The sequence below is a fragment of the Varanus komodoensis genome, unplaced genomic scaffold (genome assembly GCF_004798865.1).
Source record: "Varanus komodoensis strain SLA01 unplaced genomic scaffold, ASM479886v1 scaffold77, whole genome shotgun sequence".
In the NCBI taxonomy this organism is placed as follows: Eukaryota; Metazoa; Chordata; class Lepidosauria; order Squamata; family Varanidae; genus Varanus; species Varanus komodoensis.
Window position 1 is genome coordinate 2760680 of NW_025336442.1, and position 24773 is coordinate 2785452.

Here is a 24773-nt window from a genome sequence, read left to right on the forward strand (position 1 = left end):
AGCTGCCCCATCCCACAGCTTTCCTTCTTTTCCATAAAGCACTTTTGAAATTAATTCAGCTTGGGGCTCATTCTCCAAGCTTAGCTCTTCAAGTGGCACCTTTCACACACGGGAGGGAGGCAGATGTCAGAGACGCCCACGTGCAAAAAAATATATTTAGGGGCAAAAAACACAACACACCCTAAATGGGGGAAACCCAGAACTGTGCTATGGGTGCAAAGCTCCACCTGGGAATTGAACAGAACGAAAGACACGTGAAAACACAGTTTGGATACCTACTAGAGAATAGGTCTACCCATTGAGGGTGCCTCCAGCTTGCCTTTGTGAGCAGCTGCCTCGGTTTACCACACCAAGGTCATGTCATGGATGATGGGCTTGCAACGCTGCCTGCCAGTCAGAGCCAGCCTTGGCAGCCTGCACATTAATTCCCTCCCTGCCCAGTCCTCCCTCAGACCCCACCAGCTCAGCTTTCACAACCCCTAAGCAGATGTTCCACCAAGCCATCATGATCAATGAGGCATCACAATCAGTCCATCAGGCTGAGAGACTCCAAAGAACTGCTCATTAGCTAACATCCAAATTGCATAATTGGCAAATAGATGTCAATCTGGAAAGGACATGATTGTTTACTTGTGACCAGGGGAGATGATGGACCAGAAGTGGCTGTTCCTGCTCCACGGACAAAGGGGAGTGTGAATGGTGCCCTTGCTTTCCCAGCTGGGCTCACAGGCCTTCCACCCTGGCACTGCAGGCAGAAATTCTACAGGAAGAGCTTCCCAGCTAAAAGCCTTGTCTGGTGAAGTTCTGCCCCCTGCACAGGTTTGGTTTCATTTCTTCTGAAAAGGTGAAGGATCCCAGCTGAGAAAGACAGGCAGTTCCAGGCAATGTGTAGGAAAAACTGGTGGATTTAAGAATGAGATTCCATGACCAAAGTACTTGCATGCTTACCAAAGCAGCCCCTGAATGACCGTGGCCTGTCACAAGACAGTCTGGCTTACCCACGGGTACAAAATGCACATCCTCCGAGGGTTGGCTGGCACCGACCCGGTTTTCCTTCTGCAGGCGATCGGTGGCAGGGAACGACGAAAGCCCCCCCGCCCCGCACCTTGGTCCAGCTGCACGGAAGAAACCTCTCATCTGTTCAGATTCTCTTAAATTTGGCTTTAAAATGTGTAAATTGGACTTTTATGCTGTTCTACTACATTTATATCCTGCCTTTTCCTCTCTGGTGATGAACCCGAGGCCGCGTACATAGGTCTCCTCCGTTTCATCCTTATGGCATCCACCCTGTCGAAGTTGCCCAGTGGCTGAGTGGGAACTCGAACCTGGGTCTCCCAGAGCCCCAGCCCAACACTCTTCCAGATCCTCCCGAGTAAAAGGAATGGCTCAATTTGCCCGGGATCGCCCTGGATCTTCCCAGCCCGACTGAGCTAAGGCCAAGCAACAGCCTTTGAGCCTTTTCCTGGCCAGCTGAGAACTCTGCAGAGGGTCTCTCCCCTCCCCAACTGGCAGGAAGCGGCCGGTGCTGCAAAGCCACCCTGTCGGACGGCTGCATTTCTTTGCAACGCCCTAGGCGCCCTTGGGTGTTTTCCAATGTGCTCTTTGGCTCTCCCACAGGGCTATTGATGAAGTTTCCCTCCCATTCCAGAAACCTGGAGGCTGACAGCAGAGTTGGATAAGCAGCGCAATGTCTTCGCAGGAACAGTCATTGTGGACATGTTCTGGAAGCCTCCTTCCCAGGTTCAGGGAGCAGGCTGGGCCCCAGAGGCTGTTCAGCATCAAGGAAGAATGGAACCTCCTTGTCCAGGAGCAGTGCAGCTTCACCCAACATTGCCTCCAGGATGTGGAGGGTTCTTGGGCAAAACCTCCTCTGGGAGTCTGCCTTCTTACTGCCAGGCTCGCCAGCTCTGGCCGCTTCTCGTCGTCTTTCCCATCATGGCTGCTGCGTTTGGGGACTCTCTGCCTGGGAACGTAGGTGCTCGTCCTTCAGCCTCAGCACTGGATGCCGTTGCTTTGCAGAGGGGCATAGAGCTGGCAAACAGCTCAGGTTCAGCTAAACCTCTTTACCCGCTTAAATTTGGAAGAGGCGCTCTGGTTCTGTCCAGCAGAGCTAGACAAATTAGCCTAAAAGAAAAGCAAAGAGGACATTGCTGGGACCTGGCAAAGCAAACTAATTATCAGCAACATTGAGAAACCTCCCGATGAAATTAGAATAAGATAATGGCTACTGGACACAAGTGCTTTGTTTTGATGGATCTCTTGAAGGATATATTAAGACAAGAGGACGCGGAAATAATTTCAAGGTTTAATGACTGCTGCAAACATTATTAATTGCCAGAGGAAAGAAAAGGCACTGACAGTCCAGAGGTGACAAGAAAGAAACAGGGAACAGACAAACAGGGAATGCCACCTTATTATTAGAAATAGCAGAATTGGACTGCTGGATACATTCTGATGGAGACGATTTCCCCATTTTAGGGGAAGGTATGCCGCCAGCACTATTACTTGCAGCCTGTTAAACTGTACAATGTTTCTTGAATGAAAGCAATTAGAACATTTCCCATCTGTGTTTGGGTCACAATCCTATACATACGTTCCTAGGGGGAAGTCCCACTGAATGGCACAGAGCTTGGATTAGGACTGGGGACCGGGAAGGAGTAAATTACCCAGAAAACTGAAGTTGCTGGCTAGCTGCATGAGTGTTTGAAGGAAGTTTCCAGTCCTCATGAAGCTACACTCACAACAGATGGGCAATGCCCGATGAATTCTCAAGAAGCAGTAGATGGGGATCCTCAGTCGAGTTGCTCTTTCATCTTCTTCTTGATGAGAACAATTGACTCCCAGGATGCTTCCAGATGAAGCTTTTTTTCACACTGTCACAAAATTCTTCAGGGCACGTGTGTGTGCATCCAGACAGTGCTGGCTTCTGCTGGTAACTCATTTTTTCCTACTGTTTCTTCCAGCTTTTTTCCTTGTCTTACCATGGAAAATATATTTATCTGAAGTACTTATTTCTCTCTTTTTTATTCAAAAAGCCTCCTGGTGAGGCTGACATACAATCATTGAAACCAGACAGTCCTGGCCTGTGATCTAAAAGACATAACATACAAGGAAAAATGGATGGGGAGGGTAGAGGAAAAGTAATATCACAGAAGGTCCAGTAAAACTGTCCCACTGAAAACAAGGGGGACCTAGAACAAAACATTTCAGTAGGGAGTGCTCAATTTCTGAAACTCACCTGACCCTCCATGTTTTTCTGCTGCTCAGTTAGCATTCTTAGCTGTCTGTGTATTCTCAATGGGTGGCAGAATCCCTCAGTTGAATATTTTTCTTTGTAGATATTGTTGTGCATTTTGTTTTTATTCTATTGTAATCCACTGAGAGAGCCCCTGAGCTAATATTGTGGAATATAAATTTAATAATAAATAAAATTCCCATCTTGCATCTTACAATTTTTCTAAACTGTTTGATTGGGTACCTCCACAAATGTAGGGATTCTCCAGTTTGCCAGTATTTCCTTCTTGCATCAGATATTCTGCTTCTGGTACACTTGAATTGTAGTAACATGTATGTATCATTAGTGGCATGTATGTATCTACCTACCTGTGAGGCACATTCAGAGAGAACAAAGGAGGGGCGTGATCAGGGAGGCAACTCCCAAAAGCTGCAGCCTGCAGCTTCTGCACAGTAAATAAGAACAAGGCAGTGCTGGCCCATAAGATTAATCACAGCATGAAAGGAGAAGATGAGGAGGAGGAAAGAGGAAGGCAAGCTTATGCAGGCTTCGGATAGAAACATAGAAACAGAGTCAGAAGGGGTCTCCCAGGCCATCTAGTCTGACCCCCGGCTCCAGCTGGCTCCACTCACGACATGCCCTCCATGTGCACGTCCAGCCTATCCTTGAACACCCGCACCGATGAGGCCTCCACCATCTCCTGGGGAAGCCTTTTCCACACCCTCGGGGTCCTAACTGTCAGGAGATGCTTCCTGGCATCCAAATTGAGCCTTGGCTCCCTGAGTTTGGCTCCGTTGGAGCGCATCCTGCCCTCCTCTTCAGGGCAGAACAGGTCTCTGCCCACCTCCATGTGACGCCCCCTCACATACCTGTATGCCGCCAGCATATCCCCTCTGAGTCTTCTCTTCTCCAGGCTGAAGAGACCCAGTTCCCTCAGTCTCGCCTCATACGGCATCCCCTGCAAACCAGCCACCAACCTTGTGGCCCTGCGCTGCACTGACTCTACGCTGCACTCAGATCTTAGGGCAGAGGGGGAAGCTGCGTCTCGGGTTGCCACTGGGCTCCAACTTGCCTCTGCCCTCACTGGCGGGGTAAATAGGAACTGAGCGCATGCACATCTGGCAGGCCGGGGTGCCCCCCCCCCCCCGGTATACCGGTTGATCAGTTGCAGAACCAATACATTGGAAATCCTGCTTTGCTCTGATTCACAATTTATTGATGCAATTCCAGACAGTGAAGAGAGTACCCAGGAGAGGTGATCTGGATCCCACTCCCCATCCACCTAAGCCAGCATGACTGGTAGGGATGGTATTTTAGTCCGAACAGGCTCAAAGTCCAACATTTCTGGAGGGCACCATGCTGAGGAGAGCTAACCTGGGTTTCTTCCAGGCAGTAACCTGACTCACATCCCCCTTTTTTTTGGGGGGGGGGGGCTGTCTGTTGATTAAAGGAATTAAGTCGAATACATCCAAATTTAAAATCGGACAAATTTTACTAAATGATTTATTTGCCTTAATGCACCAGTTATGGTTTACAGCAGCTTTTGATTCTGCCCAATTACATTTTGGGCGTCTAGGTGGCATCAAGACAGCTTTCTGTGGTGAAAAGCGACCCATGCATTAAATATAGCAGCAAGAAAAATGCAAATTGAGCAAATCTGTCCCCTTTCCCTTTGCCAAGCTCTGCCTCAAAGTTGGGGAAAGTTTCTTTTCTATCCTCAAGTGCAGCCGAATCAGGCCATGAGCAAACCTTATTCATATTCTGAAGGTTTATGCGACATGATGCTCCATCTGTTTCTTTGAAAAATGTCAGATTTGAATCGTAGCTCCGTCTCCAGAAACCCCTTGCCTACACAGCAATCATCTCCTAAGCACAATTTTCTTCTGTGAAAACAACACCACACGATGTTCCCGGCTGCCAGAAACAGGATTCTGACATCTGATGTCCGGTTTCTCCGAAGAGCTGCTCGCTCGCTCCCCCATCCGGCTCATCACCGCGCGGAGCAGGTTCCCCTCAGCAACACGGGAACATGCACACAGCTGCTGCTTGCATGGAAAAGCCAGTACCAACTTCAGGAAAGGGCAACCTCGGAGACTCTGGAGGCTAATTTCTGCTCACGCAAGCCCACTGAGAACTGAATAGCCCCACTGAATGCCGCTGAAATTTGGTAGTGCGGCAGCGGGACGAAGCGACGTTTTCCCTTCAGGACTTGAAAAGTGTGCGCTTTGTTTGCCCCTGGAAGATCTGAAGGAGCAGAGTTTTGCTCTGAAATAAGGCCTGTTGGCTTAGGGAGATGGGACTTGTAGGCCAAACCTCCTAGAGAAGCAGTCTCTAAGCCGATACCTTCCCGGTGCTTTGGCCTACCGCTCCCATGAACACCGACCGTGGGCTGTTCCAGCTCCGGCTAATGGGAATTGGTGCTCGCAGCATTTGGAAGGCTGCAACTGGTCCACCCTTAAGGAGGTAACACCAGTGAGGTGAACGCCAGGCCGCACCCCACGTGAGGCAGCTTCCTGCGTTCTGGTGGAGAGGAGCACCTCCATGGACTGGTCAGATCCTTCTGTCAGGTGCCATGTTTAATCCCCACCCGCTCCATCCAGAGCCTCGCCGCTCGCCACACCGCCCCGGGCCCCAGCCAGGGTGCACAATCAGTCTGGACACTGGCCAAGGTACAGTTTTCCGAGTTTTTATTTGTAAAGAACACCTGACAAGGGAGGGAACACAGAATGTGGCCCACCTGGGTGGATTCCCCCCTGTGCTTGGCAGAGGGGGATGACACAAGCACCAGGCAGAATGAGGCCTGTAGGCCATTCAAGAAAGGCGGAAGGGAAGGGAAGGGAAGGGAAGGGAAGGGAAGGGAAGGGAAGGGAAGGGCAGGGAAGGGAAGGGAAGGGCAGGGCAGGGCAGGGAAGGGAAGGCTCTCCTCCGTTGGCCTGGCCGCTGCAGCAGAAGCGGAGGCAGCCAGCCTGGGGAAGGTGTTGCATCGTTATTGCACAAGTCCGCACTGGAGAGATGGCTTCGTTACTGGAGGCGAGCGAGGAGCACCCGAGTAGCTCGCCTGCCAAACGTTCAGGCTCCCTGCTAATCGGCAGTGCATGCTGCAGACCCTGGGCGGGAGTGAAATAAGCCGGGGGGGGGGCACAGAACGAGGCCCTCCAAAGTTGCCCCCTCTGCTCCGGACGCCACGCACACAGAGGCCTCCTCCGGTCCACACAGCAAGGAGAAGACCATCCTGAGCTCCCTGGCCCCAGGAGGCACGTGGGCCAATCCACCCGGCTGAACGCCTCCGCACAGCTGCCCCCAGGAAGAGGGGTGGGCCTTGGGGGCCGGAGGGGGCCAAGGAGGCGCTCCCGTCGTGCCTGCAGCCCTCATCCTCTGGCCACCCCGGCGGCTGGCGTGGCAGAAAGAGAAAAGACAGGTGCTGTGGCGTCACTTCTGGGGAAGGCTGCAACGGGAGGGGTGGTGGCGACTGGCCTGGCTCCCCAAGGGTCGCTCAGCTGCTCCGATCGGTGGTGAGCTGGCCATCTTGGCTGTTGGCACTGGCCCGCTTCCGGAGCCGGACTTCCCGATCCTGCTGAGACCAAGAGGGGGCTTTGTTGGGCTGGGCTGTGGGTGGCCATGAGCAGCTCACGAGGGGTTCACTCGGCTTGACCCTCGGGGGCAGGGGAGGGCATCCCGGAGTGGCAACGGGGTGCTGCCCCCTGTTGCCTCTCTCGGCACGGAGGAAAGGGCTCCGGAGGTGTCTGGAGAAGTGGCCCCTCGCGGTGCTGCCTGGGTGATGCCTCTCCCAGCGCTGGCCTAATTCCCACTGCTATCGCCAGTCCGCAATCAGAGAGAATTGCGGGGATTCTGCCAGGCCAGGCCAAGGCCCACATCCTGGAGGCCCCGCAGAGGCGCGTGGCCAGGCTGGGCCTTGCCCACCCTGGGGCGTGGGGCACTTCCTCCTTGCAACGGAGTCACGCAGAGGGGGCTTCCCAGCAGCCTGGCACCCGGGGCAATGCAAACGGCGCCCCGCCTCCTTCGCACACTGGCCCACCCACACTCTTCGCCTGTGGGGGCAGGCAGCCCTCCCAGAAGAGACCAGGAAGCGCTTACAGAATCGGAGTCCTCCTCAGCCTGGTTGCTCAGGAAATTGACGTAGTCGTCCCGCTGGCTCCCGAGAACCTCCTCCTCGTACTCCGTCTGATAGTCGGATTCATCTGAAGCACAGAGAGGGGTTTGGAGACGCAGCATTTCTGGCTGGCCCTGAGCGGGCCGAGCCACGCCTCACAGGGGAAGGCAGCCTCGCACGAGGCGCAGCGGAAGGCACCGGGATGCAGGACGCTCCCTGCCCGCAGAACCAAAGACCCGATCGCCAAGCCCCAGCAACAGGCGGGAGCACAGGTTGCTCCGTCACGCAGCTGTGATCCGCCAGAGCCACAGAGGCTTCTGGTTGGGAAAATGGTGCAGCCCACGAGAGGTGCCGATTCCTCCAGCTCCCGTCAGGGGCTTTCTGGGCCCACACAACTCACCATCGACCACGACAGGCTTCACCGGCTCGATGCGGGAGACGATTTCGGCCAGGTCCGTGAAAGAGGTGGTGGGGCAGCTGATGAGCTGGGGGAGGGGGAGGAGGACATGAGGTCACCCAGCTGCCACCGGGGCTTTTTTGCCTGCTGGCTTTTTCCCCCAGGGCGAGAAGGATGCTTGGCCCGCACGGGAGAAAGCCATCCTGCAGGGAGAGCGGGTGCCGCACGAGGGCTCAGGGGAGGAAGCCATGGGACCGAAAAGGCGTGATAGTCAGAAGCTGCCTTCGATGCAGTCGGCCCCCTGCTCCCTCCAGCCCACGGCCGTCAACGGGGTCTCTGGCAAGACGCCTTCCTGGAGCTGCCATGGACTGAACGGAGCAGCTGCAGCACGCAAGACGTCCCCCCCCCCCACAACTGGGGGCTCTGCTGTGAGCACCTTTGCCGCCTTGCATAGACAGCCCTCCCAGGGCCCAGCTACACAATGTGATTTCGGTCCTTTTGAAAAACAAAAAAGAGACCAGAACTGCACTGAAGTAGGAGCGAAGGGTAATGCTGATTTATTGAAAGGAGTTTTGTCCTGCCCCTTGGCCCAGGAAAGCTCCCAAGAGCAACTGACAATTTCGAGCATGAGACACTCCTTGTCTGCAGGTGGGAAATTGGAAAGGGCACGACAGAAGTAAAGAGGGAGGGGGAAGGAGGAGGGAAGGACCCCGAGCCTCGTGCCAGGGTCCAAGTGGGCACTCCTGGCTCTGCAGCAAGCCACCAAGGTGCTCTTGGCTCAGTTGGGAGTTGTGTGGCCAACGCCCTCCCTACTTTGGGTCAAAACTCCTTCGACGCAGTGCTAAAAAAGCCTCCCCAAGCAAAACCGAACGAAACATGCCCCCTCCAGGCAGGGGCACAGACAACCCCCAAGAGCAGTGGAGCAGCCGTGTGGGAGGAGGCTGAGGCGGCCTGCTGCGGCAGGCGAGCTGGGCCAGACCGAAGCTGGCCTGTGGCACAGCTGCCTCCGCTTCGGCTAATTGCCCCCCCCCCCACCGCAGGAGAGCGCTGCTTATCGACCAGATGCACACCGGTGGCCCGGGCGGTGCTGGGGGCCGAAGCCTGGAGGCACTGGGGGGGAAGCAGCGGCTGGCGGGCCGAGCACTGGCTCAAGCCTGGGGGTGAGAGCGCAGAGGCTCTCTGGCAGGCTAAGAGCTATCGACCTGAACGGCAAGGCCCCTGGATCAATCAGCCGCGGGGGGGCGTTGCAGCAGCAGCAGTCCTGATGGGGCGAGTCGAAGGCCCAGCTCCAGCACATGCTGCTAATGGTCCACATGTCAAGAGAGCCAGGCATACACGGACAGATGCCTCTCCCTGTATTTGTGATTCGGGAGCCGCTGGGCTTATCTGGGTTGCCAGCCGGCACTCTGCGGGTTACACTTCGGGAGCAGCCACTAAGCTCGCCTTTCCTGGGTAGAAAGAGAAAAGGTTCCCATCTTCTGGAAAATATGACTCAGCTTCCCTTTTCACTTTTCTTTTCTCTTTTAATTGTAAGAGTAAGCTTCTAGCTCTCGTGGCTGCAAAGGTGTGCTTGAAAGCATGTGGAGAAAATACCTGCAGGGACGTCAGAAACTAACGAGGTCCGGGGCGTGCCTTCAGCACATTTGGGATCAGTGATGCAAATTAAAAGAATCTGTGCAAAGCTCAGAGCAGTCTGGAACCCAATCCCGCAGGTTTGGGCAGGAAGAAGTCCGACAGCTCCCAGCGTGCTCCAGCCCAGGCCAGCCGGGGGATTGTAGGACCCACTCCCAGCTACCCGCGCAAACGCCAACCCCGAGTCAGGCTGCCAGCTCCAGTGCTCCCGAGTGGAAAACCTGGGGTCGTCTGGGGCAGGATTACCCGCCAGCACTCACTGGGGGATGGGCTCTCCAGGGGGCAATCTCTCCAGGGCTGTAGGGCAGTGGGGTGAGGCCCCCACCTATTCCCTGCTGACACCTCCCCCCCGCCCCCGGGCTGCCTGGGGGAGAAAGGATTCCTCTGGCTAGATGCTCTGTGGAGACACCCTTGCGGCCCAGCTGGTCCAGGGGCCGGAATAGCTGCATAACTGCAGTCCTCGCACGTACGATTACCAAGGCAGCCCCCAAGAGTGGCAGCAAGAGCAGGCATGCCGAGGGCGGAAGCTGTCCTGTCCCTCCCCCTGCGCCTCGGCTGACCCCCTCCCGATGGGACACTCACGTAGGAAGGCTTGGTTTTGCAGAGCTCCTGGCGGTCTTTCAGCATCTTGTCCAGGACGCCGCTTCTGCACCAAACGCTGAACACCGTCTTGCCGTGCTGGTAACCCACTTCCTGCAGAAAGACCAACAGGGCAGCGGCTGGGGAGGCCTGGCCAGTCGCTGCAGCCGGGGAAGGTGGAGGCAGAGCGGGAGGTGGCGCCGAGCACGGCTCGCGTCGGAGTGAGCCGCTGAATGGGCAAAGCGGGTGGGCAAGGACGGGCAAGGCCCTGGGCGAACGCCCTCAGGGGCAAGCCTAGGCATGCTCCAAAAGCCCCACAACTCCCAGCCCGCTCCGGTCAGCCTCTCCGATGAATGTAACTGGTTTATTTAAAATGTCTCTAGCCTTCCCTCCAGGCAGGAGTTCGCTCAAGGCCCCTTGCGAGCAGATCGCTCAGCCTCGTGAAAGGGGGTCACAAAAGACCCCAAGCCACAACGGCACAACGGGCACCAGCACGAAGCCTCCGTCCCAGGCAGGCCTGCAAGCCCACCGTGCGACCGCGGCTGCGGCCCAGAACGGTCCACGAAGATGCAAACCAGGGTCGCCTGGAACGGGCAAGTGACTTTTCGGGGCCCTCTGAAGGGCTCAGCGGGGCGCGGGGCAGAGCTGCGCGAGCGGCCTCTTTCGGGGGCGTGGGGCCGCTGTGCGAATGGGGCGGCTGGTGTGGCGGGAGGCTTCCCAGCCTCCCCCGCTGACATGTGGCGCTCAGGGGAAGCCCATCCGCTGGCGTCCCGTGGCCCCGCTCAACCCCCCTGCCCCCGCCCGGCACGCACGCAGATCTCGTCGAACTTCCCGAAGTCCAGGGTGCCGTAGCGGTCAATGGGGGGCCGGATGTACTCGCAGTAGTCGCTGCTCTTCACCATCTCCAGCTGCCGGACGCAGCACACGTAGGCGAGGCGGGTCTGGATCTCCGCCATGTTCAGCACCTGCCGAAGGCAGGAAGCGTCATCGGGGCTGGGGGGGGATGTGGGGCGGGGAACCCCCATGGAGAAACGTGTGCTGCTGCAGGCCCTCTGTGCAAACTGCTTTGAGGGCATCCTGGGAAATACCCAGCGGAGAGTGCTGGAAGCCGTTCCGATCAGAAGGGGGCAGGACGTGGCCCACCGCTGGCTTCCCCCTGCTGCGACGTGTGCTGTCCCCCAAATCATTAATAGTAATTTAAAAACAAAAATGGCACTCGGGACAGCTATTTTGGATCCCCCCCCCCCCCGGTTCATACTCCTGAGAATAACCTAATTTTGACTTGTCAGAGTGAAAGAAATCCCCAGGGAACAGCAAGGAGGCAGTGACAATGAAAACGGGGTTGAAATTGGTTTGTTTGTGCGGCACAAAAACTACACCAGTTTGGTTTCTTCCACTGCATGTTTGCTTTCCTGAGCACCTCCTCAAGTTCTTCACGTGCCAGCACACGTGCAAGTCTGCGAGAATCCCTGTAAGTGCCATGCAGCCTTGCAAAGACGTAAACACGCACTCAAGTCTCAAAACGCCCCCTCCACTTTTCAAATTCCCCCAGTTTTTAAAAAGCTTGCCTGGTCCCCTTGAAAGCATCCTCGGATTGCCATAGGCGACCAGGCCCGCAACGACCACGGCGTAAGCTGTACTGCCATGCTGCCCCAGGCGTACCTTCACTTTCTCAACCAGGGGGTTCCACCGCTTCCACAGCAGCCACCAGCCAGAAAGGGCATCGCCGTAATTGGTGAGGTTTGTCTCGTCTCTGCTCCCCACGTCGATGGCGATGACCACTTTCGCCCCCGTAGACCTTGCCACGTCCGCTGCAGGAACAGGGCGGCAGAGTCACGCCCGGGCCCCGCTGCTCTGCTGGGCGGTCCGCTTCCACCCCCCGCACGGCGTGAGCTCACACCTTGGCAGGGCGGCCTCCCCAGCTGGCCCCGCACCAGGCCCACCGTCCCTTCGCGAGGCTCTCTTGGAGAGCCTTCCCTCTTCACAGGATGAGGCCAATTTATGGGCCCGCCCCTGTCCCAGCAATCCACTTTCAAACCCAAACATGAGCAGCATTTCTCCCGACACAGAAGAGGAGGAGGAGTGACTCAGGTCCCTTGGGGAGCCGCGGGTGAGAAGTCAAGGGGAGTGCATGAGTGAAAGGCGGCCCAGAGAACGCGGCCGTGACGAGGCGGCCGTTCCGGAAGCCAGCGGGTGGTGTGGGGGAAGGCAAGGGGCGGAAGGGTGGGGAGAGGCGCTCAGCAAGGTAGAAAGGCCTGCTCCGCATGCTGAAGGCAAAAGGCCGCACACGCCAACAGCGTATCCAGTCCTCTCAGTGCTGCAGGAGAACAAGGGTCCCACACCTGCTCGGGCCACTGGACCACTGTGGAATTTTGGGAGTCCAGTGATGAAGCGGCTGCCCTTTTGGGCAGAACATCACTTCCCAGAATGCATCCGGGACGACTAGAAGGCACTTGTACGAGGAGCCAGAAGGGTACGCACGGAGCCCCACCACCCCGAAAGCAAACGGGCTCGAAAGCCGCAGGGACTCCTGGCAGATGCTGGCCAGGAGGAACGGCCAAAATGCGGGTCTCGTCTGGCCTCAGACAAGAGCAGGGAAGGAAGCGACTCCCACTCCACTGCCGTGGTTCCCAAACGATCCGCTGGGAGGGCCAGCTTTCGGGAGCATTTGCGCAGGCCCCGGCATCCCCGATCTTGGCCACAAGCAGCTGCACTGCTTTTGGTTTCCCAACCTGCAATTCTTACATCTGGCTCGCAGTTTTACAAGTTTGCATGAAAGCTTGCAAGCATGACCCCAAATGCTGCTGCTCCCAGTACAGGGACTCTCTGGCTTCACCATCACGTGTTTGTGAGCAATTTCCTAGTATAAAGCACCACGGGTTAGTATTCTTCTCCATGCGCCCTTTTTCCCTAACTGGAGAGAACACTGCAAAATTTGGAGCCGCAGCAGCTCCAGAGTCTTGGTCTGCACAGCAGAGGGATGGCCTCCAGATGTTTTGGCCTACAACTCCCATCACAAATCCCCACTGGCCATCTTGGCTAGGGCTGATGGGAACTGTGAGCCAGCACGCCTGGAGGACAGCGAGTTGGCCCCACACTCGGCTCAGTGCTCCTATAAAGCGCGAAACCAGGTCACTTCTCAGTCCAATCTGAACGAGCTCAGTTTCTCCCCCTTACGGACTAGCAGCCATCAGCCTTGGGCCCGTCTGGCAGGTCCCTTTGCAAATTCCGCCCACCCAGAGCCGAGTCAGGCCCGGCACCCAGGGAGCAGGCGTGGGCGGCCGGCCAGCAGGCCGGCCCCCGCAGCGGTACCTGGGAGATTGTTGATGTACCCGCCGTCCATCAGCAGGTGCCCGTCCTTGGGATCACAGAGTGGGGGCAGGTAGCCTGAGAGAGACATGCTGGCCCGGATGTACCGCCACAAGCAGCCTGCAGAGGGAAGCCAAGAAGCAGGTGGAGGGGCCGTCCTCGCCGCCCGCCCACCCCTGCCCCATGCACGAGAAGAGGGGGACCCAGCGCTGCGCAGCAGAGGGACCGCTGGGCCGCGGCCCAAAGGGAACCAAGGGGCTCGTGCAGTGGCCTGGGGCCAGCGGGGGCCTCTCACTCTAGCCTGCCTCGCAGGGTTGTGCAGCCACAGTGGGACGGAGGATCCCCGTCCCGGGCTCGTTCTGGTCCAGAGGGGTTCCTGAGAGTGCCAGGCCCCCTTCCCCCGGCTCTTCCACTTCCCCCACAACCACTGGCTGTGTGGAGGCTGCAGGGCCTCGGTGCAGCTCCCTCTCCCTGCTCTAAACGCTGAAATGCCTTTCCGATGGGTCAGTTGCTGGCCCGGAAAGCTTCAAGCTGAAGCGCGCTGGCATTTTGCCCCTTAACTCCTTGAGGGATGGCGAGGGAGAGCCCCTGACCAATCAACATGGGGCTCTCTCATCACGTTGAGGTGCAAGGAGAGGCAGCTGCAGGCAAACCCTGGAGGAACTTGGGCTCTCAAAGAGCCAGCCGGAGTCTCCCCGGGACCCGCCTTCCCTCCCCCTCTCCGGTGTTTCAACTGAACAGCACGGAGCGGAAGCACTTCGTCCAGTGGCTGCGCCCCTTCTCCTGGATGGGCTCAATTATTTTTATTCAGGGCCAGGTGATGAGGGAATTGATAACCATTAAAAGCCAAGCGGTTTTAATCAGCAGAAATGGACTGGACTTGCTCCCAATGGACCGTGGCAGGGGCCAAGGCGTGTCTTCATCACTCATTGCTCCGAGCAGCCACAACCTTGGCCGGGGGGCGGGGGGCGGGATGGGCCTCTGCACAGGTTTTCACGGACGGGGGCATTGCAGCAGCCACAGGCCCGGGGAAGCTTCTGAGAGCAGCCCGAGTCCTCCCACTCTGGGGCAGCCCTTCCGCGGCTGGAGCAAACGGGGAGGATCTGATGCACGCCCAGTGCCAAGCGGCAGGAGGTCGATGCGACGAGTGCCAACGGGAAAAGGGCAGTCTAAGCATCCCAATCAGTCGATTACAGATCCAGAGCACTGAGCCGTTTAATGGCTGCGTCAGGGCCGGGCAGCTTGGAAATGTGCTTTCTCCCTGCACCGGTTCGGTTCGGTTTGTTTCCGGGGGAGGGTGGCCTCACTTCCCCGGTCTGCTGCCTAGAGCGGCGAACTGATCGCAAGCAGAGATGCTTACCATCGGTGTGGACCCTCATAGCCGAGGCCGTGATGTCCGTCGTGATGGTGAAGTAGGGGATCCAGAGATCCTGCCAGACAGAAAGCACACGTGGTGCAACTCAACTGCTCATTCCCAAATGGTGAGCCGAGAGAAATAAAATGCAGAAGAGGATTCTGAAAGCCCAGAGCCCCCGAGCTGCACAGGGGAGTCTGCCTGCTGCATCCATGCCTGCTGCACAGGAGTCAGGCTGAGCGCAGGCAAGCCTTCCCACATGCCACCACTGGGTGCGAGTGGCCGTTTTACTGCACTGGGGCAAAGGCGAGGCGTAAAATGGCCACCTGCGTTTCAAGGAGGCTGCCCACTGCATCTCTGCATGAAACACTGCTTTAGGCATGTCTCCTTCTAACTGGGAGCGTGTGGCTATGCAGGAGAGGCACAGAGAGACAGAGGGCACGCCACCTGCTTGATGATTTCATTGGCTGGGATGAAAATGCGCCACCAAAGCATCCTCCCTTTAAGTGAAAAAAATGAGGAAATGAAGAGCTTTTTGTGACTGCCCTGCCTGGGACTCTGGTTGAAAGTGCCCAGACAAGCCAGAATCACAGGGCAGCTTTAAACCAGGATGCGTTGTTAGCCATTAAGATCCTAGTTGGTTTGAGTGCAATAAACCATCGTCCCCAGTCTGGCTGCCCAGTGGAGCATTCACTTTTCCTGGATTTGTCTACACATTGGCAGCCAGGGGTATCACACAAACAAAAGAACAACTGGCACAAATGAACAAGCTGCTTCTTCACCTGATGACTGGGGATGATGGGAGTTGTAGCCTAACGCACTAGGAAGGCATCAAGTTGGATAGGTCTGCCTTAAAGTGATGTGTGAACAGGATTTTTGACCGTCATTCCTGAGAAGTCCACCTTTTCTTAAGAAATAAAGGCGCAGCTCCAGTTTTAATCCTGGTCGGGAAAATGCACCCAATCTAAAACTTAGGAAGGCTTCGATGCTTTCCTATATTAGCCCACAAGCATTTTAAAATGGGATTTGAAGAAGCTGCATGTTCCCCACAGGCAGTGGGGTGCAGTGCAACTTCTGGAAAGCCGCTTTGGCAGAAGAGAAGGCTTTATTTATTTATTTAGAAAATGTCTATGCCGCCCCATTCGCCGAAGCCTTGGGGTGGCTCACAAATATATCAATTAAAATATTATACAATAAAAATATAAAACAAGTTAACAATATAAAATAAGTCACCCAGGCCGAAGAATAAAACAAATAAATAGCATTAACAGTTAAAATGACATTTGAATAAAAAGGTCTTTGCCTGGCGCCGAAAAACAAATAACGATGTGATCCTGCAATAAACTTGGGGTGCAGGGAAATGGAGGACACTGCAGCCACTCAAAATCTTAAGAAGTGATGTGGGGTTGAAGCGTGCAGATGAAGGCACATCGGCTCACAGCTGGATTATTAAGGCTCAGGCACACGGACGCGCACACACCGAGCAATCTGGGCTGGGAAGCTCTAAATCCAGCCCTCACAGCTCTTCCGCGTCACACACCAAGGCTTCCGTGGAATCAGCCTTACACATGCCGAGCTGATCAAGAAATCTGTGCCTGGACTTGGAAAACGCAGCTTTATGAGACACATAATCCCTAGCAGGAAAGATTGCAATCAGGCAGTCCTCCCTGCAAGAGATTGCTAAAAACAAGCAAACATGTGCTCAGAAGTTCTGGCAAATCTCTCCTGCCCCCAAGGACTGGACCGAGGTACGGCGATTGGGGTGCAGAAGCCAAATCCAGTCCCGCCAAGGTCCAGTGGCCACGCCTCCCCCCCTGTTCATTTGGTGCTTGCTGCAGTTTGAAGCTAAACGGATAGGAATGATTTACATAGGCTGCGCCTGCCCCTTTGGCTGCTGGCCCTCCCTGCCCCTGGACTGCAGCCCCCACCCCAAGAGCCCTTCTCACAAGGAACTTGCCCCTTGGCTCTCTCCTCCTGAAGGGCGCTGGGGGTATGTGACCACCTGGGTCAGGCCAGCCACAGAAATTTTGCTAGCCATGCAGCAGACACAGACACAGAAATACCTCGATCTGCTTGTCTTTGAAAATGTCACATATGCCGCTGTTGAAGAAGGCTCCGGAGAACATGGAGGTGATGGGGTACGTCAGGTCGAGGACTGTTCTGAACACAGAGTTCATATTCTGAAAGGAAAGCGAGGCGGGTTTACATGCACATACGGCGATGCAAAACGAAGCCTTGAAGGCTCAGCAGAGGCACTGACCTAACTTAAAGGGGCACCGGACCTTCCGGATTAAGGGAACCTTTCCTTGCCGCCGCCCCTCATGTGGTGCTGGGACCAGTGTGCCCAGCATTCCTGGCCACGGGTCATGCTGGTGGGAGCTGAGGCCCAAACTGAGTGTGCAGCTGGTCTGGCAAAGAGGCATGTGAGGAAGGGGCCCCCGAGCAGAGGCAGAGGGCAGGCTTTGCACGCGGAGGGTCCAGTCCACGGCAGCATCTCCAGGTTGGGCAAGAGTGTCCTGCCAGAAATCCTGGGGACACGGCTGCCAGTCAGGGTAGGCAGTACCGGGCAAGATGGGCCCGTGCCTCGATGCAGGACAAGTCTGCTCCCTAAGGGCCTACGTGGTCCAGCACTTATCGGGAACCATGAGGACTGGAACCTTACTTCGCGATTAGCAGAAGGGCCTGCAGAGGGCAAGAGAGACCCCGCATCGCCTGCAGAAGCCCCCGGTCTGAACCCTGGCAGCACGTTCCAGCTGGGCTAGGAAAGACCCCTGCCTGGAATCCTGCGGAGCTGCGGCTGCTGCTCCGAGTCAACAGACCCGGCACCTGACTCACTGCAAGGTGGAATCTGTGTGAAGAGGCAACAGGCTCTGCGAGACAGCGAAAACTCAGAGGGTTGTCTCAGGGCTGAATCAGTCTTCACCCTCCAGGCTGGGAATGCAACTCCCATCATCCTCCCCAAGCAGCACAGTGGAAGGCACCAGCTGGGGGAAGCCTGCCTGGAAGTCAGCCAGGCGGAGGGACTGCGACTTCTGACGCCTCACGGGGACTGTCATTCAGTTTCCCTCTGAGAAATGAGATGATGGGCTAATGGGGGGGGGGGGAGGGAGGGAGCACTTTGGTAACTGGGCAGCTCCTCTTACTGACAGTGGCTCCATGGCCATGAACGGCGGCATTGCTTCCTCCTCCCTCCCCACACTTTTTCCTTGCAAGCTGCGCCTTTTAGAACGTAAACCGGTGGGCAGGGATGGGCCCTTGGGGCTCGTGGGGGCGCCGCTGCAAGGGCGGGCTGGGGCGAAGGGGCTCCTCCTGCCAGTCGCTAAGTGGAGGGAGAGGCACGCCAGGCCCTGAGGCGGCAGGGCAAGGAAGCTGCGCGGAAGCTGCCAGTGGTTGGGAAAGGGCAGGCAGGAGCGGGAGGGGCGGCCATCTGCGCAACGCAGGGGGCTCAATCTGGGCCCAGGCCAAGGCCCTGCACCCCGTTGTAGATGCTGAGCACGGGCTGAGCAGGGGACTGATCCTGCCCTCAGAGCCAGTGTCCCCGAATACAGCCGCACCCCAGGAGAATCCGCCTCGGCCGGTGCCCGGGGGCAGCAGCGCACAGTGGCTGGGCAAGGAGGGGGGCACAGCGCTCCTGCGCCCGCTGCTTAGCAGGTGCCTTGGCTCAGCTGATCCGAGCCCCACGTTTCGCTTCCTGGCCTCGGGCGCACGGGGCTTTGACGGATGAAGCCAGATGCCAGGCTCGGCCCCTGAGAAGACTCAGAAAAGGCCTTCTGCTCGCTGCTCAGTAATCCCATCGACCTCGTTTCTGTCGCTCCCCCACACCACGAGGGGGGGAGGCTTCTAAAAATACCTAAAAGCCTTTTCCACCCGCAGCCATTCCTCAGCTCATTTCGGCGAGGGGCAAACAGGTGGAGGCTGTCTGGCGAGGCAGAAACGATGGCGGTGGCCCAAGGGGACCAGGCGGGCCTTGGGCTGGCAGTGTGCCAGGTGTTGGGGTGAGGTGTGCTGGGCAGGCACCCCAAAATCTGCCCCCCCATGAAGGGGGGATCTGCCTGCCTTCGGGCCTGCTTCCGCTATGCCGCCTGCATCGGTGCACAGGTGAGTAAAGAGAAGCAGCCGCCAATCACGGCATGCGATGCTGCCGGCGACTCTGCTCCAGGCTTGTTAACCGCAAGGCCCCTTCTGGCTGGCCCGCCAGGCCGGAGCCCCAGCCCCAGAGCCCGTCAGCAGGCAGGAGGAGAGAGGCGTGCAGAAACTAGTTCTCTTCTTCACGCCCATGTTAGCCGCCTTAGGCCATTTTATTTTTAAAGAAGAAAAGGCAGACTATAAATAGAGCAAAACAAAGCAAAAACAAATAATCCTGCGGAGAAATCCTGGTCCTCTGCCGATGGCTGAACAAAGCAGGTTTAGCAGAAGCCATGAAATAGGGGCCACATGTTTTGGCAACTGCTTGTGGGCAGTTTTGGTGAAAAGGGGAGGAAAGAGCTGCCTATCCAGAGCAAGGACCAGAATCACCACCCTCACTCTGAATTGGCTTTGGACTGTTAGCTCCGGTTGCCAAACTGGGCCGACCATGTGGTGCTGTGCTATCATGCCATGCTGGGACCCCAATACACTGGATCTCACCCCACAAGAGCTGCCTTTAAAAACCAAAGCAGCACAACACTACCAAAGCAGCAAATGGAAGCAGGAAAAAACAGACTCACAACAGTGCAAAACAGGAAAATTTGGGGCAGTCTTCAAGAGTTTTGCCCCCCTCCTTCACAACTAACTTTTTGTTCGAATGATCAACAGAAATTAAGCTACTAGACAAGGCAATTTGGACACCTGAAAGTACATCTTCCTTAAAAAATGGAGCAACTCGTTTTTAAAGCAGGAGCATCAAACCTCTTTCAACGTGAGGGCTGAATTCAGTTCTGGAGTTGCTGTCAATCCAGCAGCAGCCAGGGGCAAAATACACAAAAATACCAGCTGATTTTAGTTTAAAGCTAAAGCAGAATGTCTCCCTCCCTCCCTCCAGGGGCACATGCTAACCCATGTGCCACAGACACACACTCTGCCTTGACCATTCACGTTTGGAAAGAACGAGCAGGGCAAAAGAGGAAGGCGCTGCTGGGGATGGTGCCGCTTCCTCTCCAGCTCTCCCTTTCTCAAGGGTGCCAGGCCTGGGAGTCTCTCCGAGAGATCCTCCACGACACCCAGGCTCTCTTGCCCAGTACATCAAGGAGGAAGCGCTTCCGAAGCGGGAAAGCGGGAAGAAGCAGCTTTCCTTGGATGCGCACGGAAGCCAGACCCCGAGAGCTCTGCTCGGGTGCAGGCCACTCTCCTGCTCAGGCCGGGGAAGGCTGAATGCCGCACCCACTCTCCAAAGCTGCTGTCTCGGTGGCAGAGGCTGGGGGTGGGCAGGGAGCCCTCCAACGCACGTCCAGCATGCTCTTCGCAAATGCATCTTCAGCAGAATAATTCCTGCTGCCCAGGAAAAAAAATGTTTTAACTAGAGATAAAGAATTACCTTAATCAATCACCTCTACCCATAGTATGGCAGGCATGTGGAATCAGAGAGAAAGAGGAGGAAGAAAATTATGCGAGAAGCAGTGCAAGGACAGGGATGCGAAGGCTGCTGCAGGAAGCTTGCCCTTCTGCCGGCCTACTCACGCGTGGGCCCGCTTCCGGGAAGCAAGCGCTGTCCTTTCATTAGCGGCCCAAAATTTGGTGAGCTTGCTGCAAGGCTGTCTCTTCTCGGCCCTGCGAGAGCCTCCGCCACGGCTGGGCAGGGGAGACCGGACCTAGAGAGCCACCACCAGAGGCACATTTGGTGGCAAGCTTTTTGGTGGGGGCTCTCCCAGGCTGCGGGGCTCCCTCCCTAAGGAGGCCAGGTTCACTCTGTTGTGGCGGTCCCTCCCCTGGTGCGGCACGGGTGCTGTTTAAATTCAGTAGCTGTTCTGTTTTCACTGTATTTTAATACATTTTATTGTTGTAGCCTAATTTAAACCATTCTGTAAGCCACCATGAGTGTCAAATTGGGGTGTAAATAAAATATGCTCCGATATGCGTCTCCCCCTCTCCAAACTGAGGCCACGTGGCAAAAGGTGCTGAAGCCGGGCTGTGGGGGCTGATGCAGCTCCCTAGGGGCTCCGCTATGTGAAGGCCTCCTGGCCAGAAGAGAAAGAGCAGCATCAACCAAGGGGCCCAACGGGGCTTCCCCTTCCCTTTCTATTTGCAGCAGCTTTCTTTGGAGGGGCCTCAGAGCTGGCTGGCTGCGTCCTCCCACCTCGGCTGGGCTCTTCCACCGTTTCCCTCTTCTGACCTCACTTTGCAGTGCCGAGGGCTGGACACGCCGCGTGCTCCCACCCCGCAAAGCACACAACAGAAGCCGTGGTGCTGCTGCCCTTGAAACCAGGGGCCGCTCCTACAACCCTTCTGTCAGCTCGCCGAGCCTTTTTGGCCCGGGAGTGAGTTCTGCTTGCTCAGCCCTGACCTGAGCAGAGAGATCAGTGCAAACGGGAGGGAAGCAGACAGGGCGACCGCCCAGAAGCAAGCCACACGAAAGGTCTGGCAGGAGATTGTGCTGAACGCCCAGGGAAGGGCCGTCCCACTGCACGGGACGGCAGGCACGCAGAGAACACCACCAAAACCCTGCCACCCAGCTACTGCTCTCTGCAGCGAAGCTGACGGCTGAGGAGTTAAGCCCCGGGCAGCTTTCCGCGTGGAGGGAAACCGAGGCGACGCAACCACGCTTGCCATGCCCCCGTCCTGGATGCCAGCATGGGGCGGGCAGCCTCTGGCCCTTCCGAGGCGCTGGGCAACCACCCGCCTGTCCCTCTGCGGTGGCTGCGAGGACCTGGAGGGCCGCCCGGCTGTGCATGCTGCCTGGAGCAGGGGCGCCGAAGCGCTTTCCGTGGCGGGCCTGCCTCCATCCCGGCCGAGCTCCTGGGGGCGGTGCCCCCGGGAGGGTGAGGCGAGGGGCAGCCTCGTCCACGCGCAGCCATCTCAGCTGGAAGCTCCGGCGGCCCAAAAGCAGGGAGGCCCTGAGCAAGCAGCACCCGGGGGAAAGGCGAGGCCGGAGGAGGGCAGGCCCGCCGGGGAACTGCCCGGGCTGGAGGGGGGCCTCAGGTGGGCTCGTGGGCCTGGGGCTCAGCACCCTAAGCTGCTGACCTGCCACCCTATGCAGGTCTGAGTTCAGCGGGGCTGAACTCAGCGGGGTTCAGCGGGGCTCACTCCCAGGCAAGCATGTGACTACAGCCTAGATGTAATTGGAGGCCTCGGGAATTTCTCAGCCGGAGAGCCCCCCCCCCCCCCGCCGAGATTCTGTGGCGGCCCGCTATGACCTTTGCCCCCTTTTGTATTAACTTTTGGGAGGAGTGTTGCTTCGTTCCAGCAGGGCCCTCTGCATTCCACATGGTCCTGGCAGCATCTCTTCTCTGCACCTCACTGCTCCCCAAACCCGCACTGTGGGTGCGACCCACAGCTGGAGCCAAGCTGAGCTCCCCCGCCTCCCGGGAACCCTGCCCCTGCTCACCATGGCCCACTGCCTGGCCCTGATCCGCATCTGCGTGTAGCTGCGCTCCTCGGCATACAGCGCCCCCATGAAGGCTCCGATGGATGTGCCACCAATCATGTCGATGGGGATGCCCGCTTCGTTCAGCGCCCGGATGATGCCCACCTGGGAGCACCCCCTGAAGCAGCGGGAAGAGGGGAAAGACAATCAGCACACATGTTCCTCAAGGGCACGCAGTCGCCTGGACAGAAGTCTAAAACCAAAGATGTCCCGAGAAACAGAAGCCCCGTGAGCGGAAGAGGACGCCTACCAAGCGTGCTCCTGTGCGGCTTCATTTTTTTCAAAATTGGACCATCACCTTTTGGCTGCCCAAAGTGGACCCAGTGGAGAGAGATCCCGAGATGCAAGTGAGAGGGGGCAAATCGGCCACCGACACCAGCGGAGCGAATGGGGAGCGTCTGCATGAGGCGCGCTCCGCCTTTGCTCCGCCCTTGCGACGCGTCCCACTTGTCAAGAGCCGAGATCTCTCCATCCATCGCCAGAAAGCTTTGTCAGCAGCTCCTCTGGCCGGTGGGATTTCAGCAGGCGCACAGGCACGCGCTCCCTTCGCAGCACACCTTTGCAAGGTAAGCAGCTTCTTTGAAGGGTTGAGATCATCATCAGGAAGGTGAATTTTGCACCCACACCGGACGCTGCATTGGAACAGAGAGCCAAGCTCCTCCCCACTCAGCTGGTCTCACCCTGATGGCTTGAAAATTTAGCACATTTCTCCTGGGACTCAACAGAAATCTAACCTAGCCCTATTATTTCTGCACAATAACACAACATGTTGTGGCTTTCTTTTGCATGATGGTTCAGATGCTTGGAATATCCTGCCCACCCCACCCCAAGCCTTCTAAAGAGAGCCAGTTCCTTCCATCTTTCCACACAGTACACACGGTCTAGTTCTCAAATAATCTTTTCTTGCCCTCTTTGGATTCTACCAAGAGGACAGAATTGGCTTTTTAAGGTCTATTACACAGTCCTTTCCCAATCGTTCCACTGAATTTGTAGTGATTACTTAAGAGCTCAGGTAAGTGAAGTCCTGAGCAAGTCCCAAATCCCTAAGTATTTGAATCTGGTTGTTCTTGCAAGATCTCCTGTGATTAGTTGCGTTCAGGCAAGCAACTGATCTGTGTTTGCATGGAGTTGGAGTGCCACTGCCTGCAAGAACGATCAGATGGACGAACACTGCCCTTTTCTGTACTTCTGTACAGCCTTTTCACCTCTTGCAAGGAACGTAAGGCGGTTTATATGGTCCTTCCCCTCTCCATTCTATCCTCACAACCCTGTGAAGTAGGGTAGCCTCAGAGTCAGTGACTGCCCAGAGCCACAGGGAGCTGCACAAAGTTAAACTAAAGAGTCTGCTACCACAGGTGGTTGTGACAGCCACCCATCTGAGGATCGGGCCATTCCCAGAAGAGGCAGCTTTCCAAAGCCGCTAGTCCTGATGACTCCTGCATGAGAGGCAGTGTGCTCGTATGCCCCAGCTGCTGGGGAACATGGGCAAGAGAGTGGCGGTGCACTCATGCCCTGATTGGGAGCTTCGTCCAGGCAGCCGCCTGGCCACTGCAGGAGTGGAACAGCGGCCTCGGCAGCCCCTCGGCGCGACCCCGCCTGCCTTGCCCTGTGCCCCGATGCACGCGGCCTTCTCCCCTCCCGGACCCCGAACGTGGCCGTCTGTTGCCAACAGACAAATCCGCGGCGCAGGTCCGAGCTGAGCTGAGCTGACCTCCGGCCCAGGCCTTTCTTTCCGCTCTGGCATCCCCCTTGCATAGCTGCACAAACAAAAGAGCTTCAGCGGCAGGTTCTTGGATGGATACCAACCCCCCCTCCTTCCCCAGACAGCCGCTTTGTGGATGTGAAACGCTGTAATTTGAGCGTGGTTATCTGTTGGAGCGGTTGTATTTTTAAGCCCAGATGATGGGATGGTGGGAGGCGGGGGGAGCGGAGGGAAGAGCGCGTGCTGTTTCTGTTCTCTTGTCTGTCATGACAAATTGCAAAAAGATAATTACCGTGAAGTGGCTGGTTGTGGTGGGGTGGGGGAGAAAGGAAGACTTACAATCCAACTGTTACCTGAGATGCCTGGCAAAACCTCCTGTTTCTGGAATGCGGTGCAGGGGTGGTGGGTTTGGGGATTTTTGTTTGTTTTGTTTTTTTTAAGAGGCAGCCTCTGCTTGTCTACGTGCCTCTGGCTATGGTTTAGCAAGGAGGAGAGAAGCTGTCCAAAATAAAAGAATCCCCCTGCAGCTGTTCGCCATTAACGTGAAGTGGCTGTGGGAGAAAAGTGCAGGCAATGCCCCTTTGGGGCATATTAAAGCCAGGGCTTAGTGCCGGGGAGAGATTGAAAATCCGATTCCATTCTTTTCTGCCGATGGAAACAGATGCTGGAAGCCTGGGAGGACCACCAGACGGCTGAGTTTCAAACCGGCCAAGATGAGGGAAAGCATCAGGGACGGGGTGTGTAAGAAAGGTCCGTGGCGGTGCCAAGGGCAGAACTGAGCTTCCTGAGGTTCTCCAGCACTTGTTTCGAGAAGCAAGTTCCTAGTCCTCTTGCTCCCCGTGCCTCCATCTCTCTCTTTCCCTGCTTCCTCTCGGCCGAACTTTAAAAGATAAAAT

General features: G+C 56.6%; 1 protein-coding gene across 1 annotated transcript in view; it reads right to left on the minus strand.

Moving 5' to 3' along the window:
• Positions 1-6092: 6092 nt before the first annotated feature.
• PNPLA7 (patatin like phospholipase domain containing 7) overlaps positions 6093-24773 on the minus strand; it is a 67392-nt gene continuing 48711 nt past the window's right edge. The window contains exons 24-33 of the mRNA XM_044453036.1: positions 22137-22293; positions 16681-16797; positions 14624-14693; positions 13267-13383; positions 11617-11765; positions 10767-10919; positions 9958-10068; positions 7747-7831; positions 7331-7434; positions 6093-6806 (exon numbers count right to left, since the gene is read on the minus strand). Of these exons, the coding sequence (XP_044308971.1) occupies positions 6729-6806; positions 7331-7434; positions 7747-7831; positions 9958-10068; positions 10767-10919; positions 11617-11765; positions 13267-13383; positions 14624-14693; positions 16681-16797; positions 22137-22293 (1141 nt within the window). The 3' untranslated portion in view covers positions 6093-6728. The remainder of the gene's footprint in view (positions 6807-7330; positions 7435-7746; positions 7832-9957; positions 10069-10766; positions 10920-11616; positions 11766-13266; positions 13384-14623; positions 14694-16680; positions 16798-22136; positions 22294-24773) is intronic.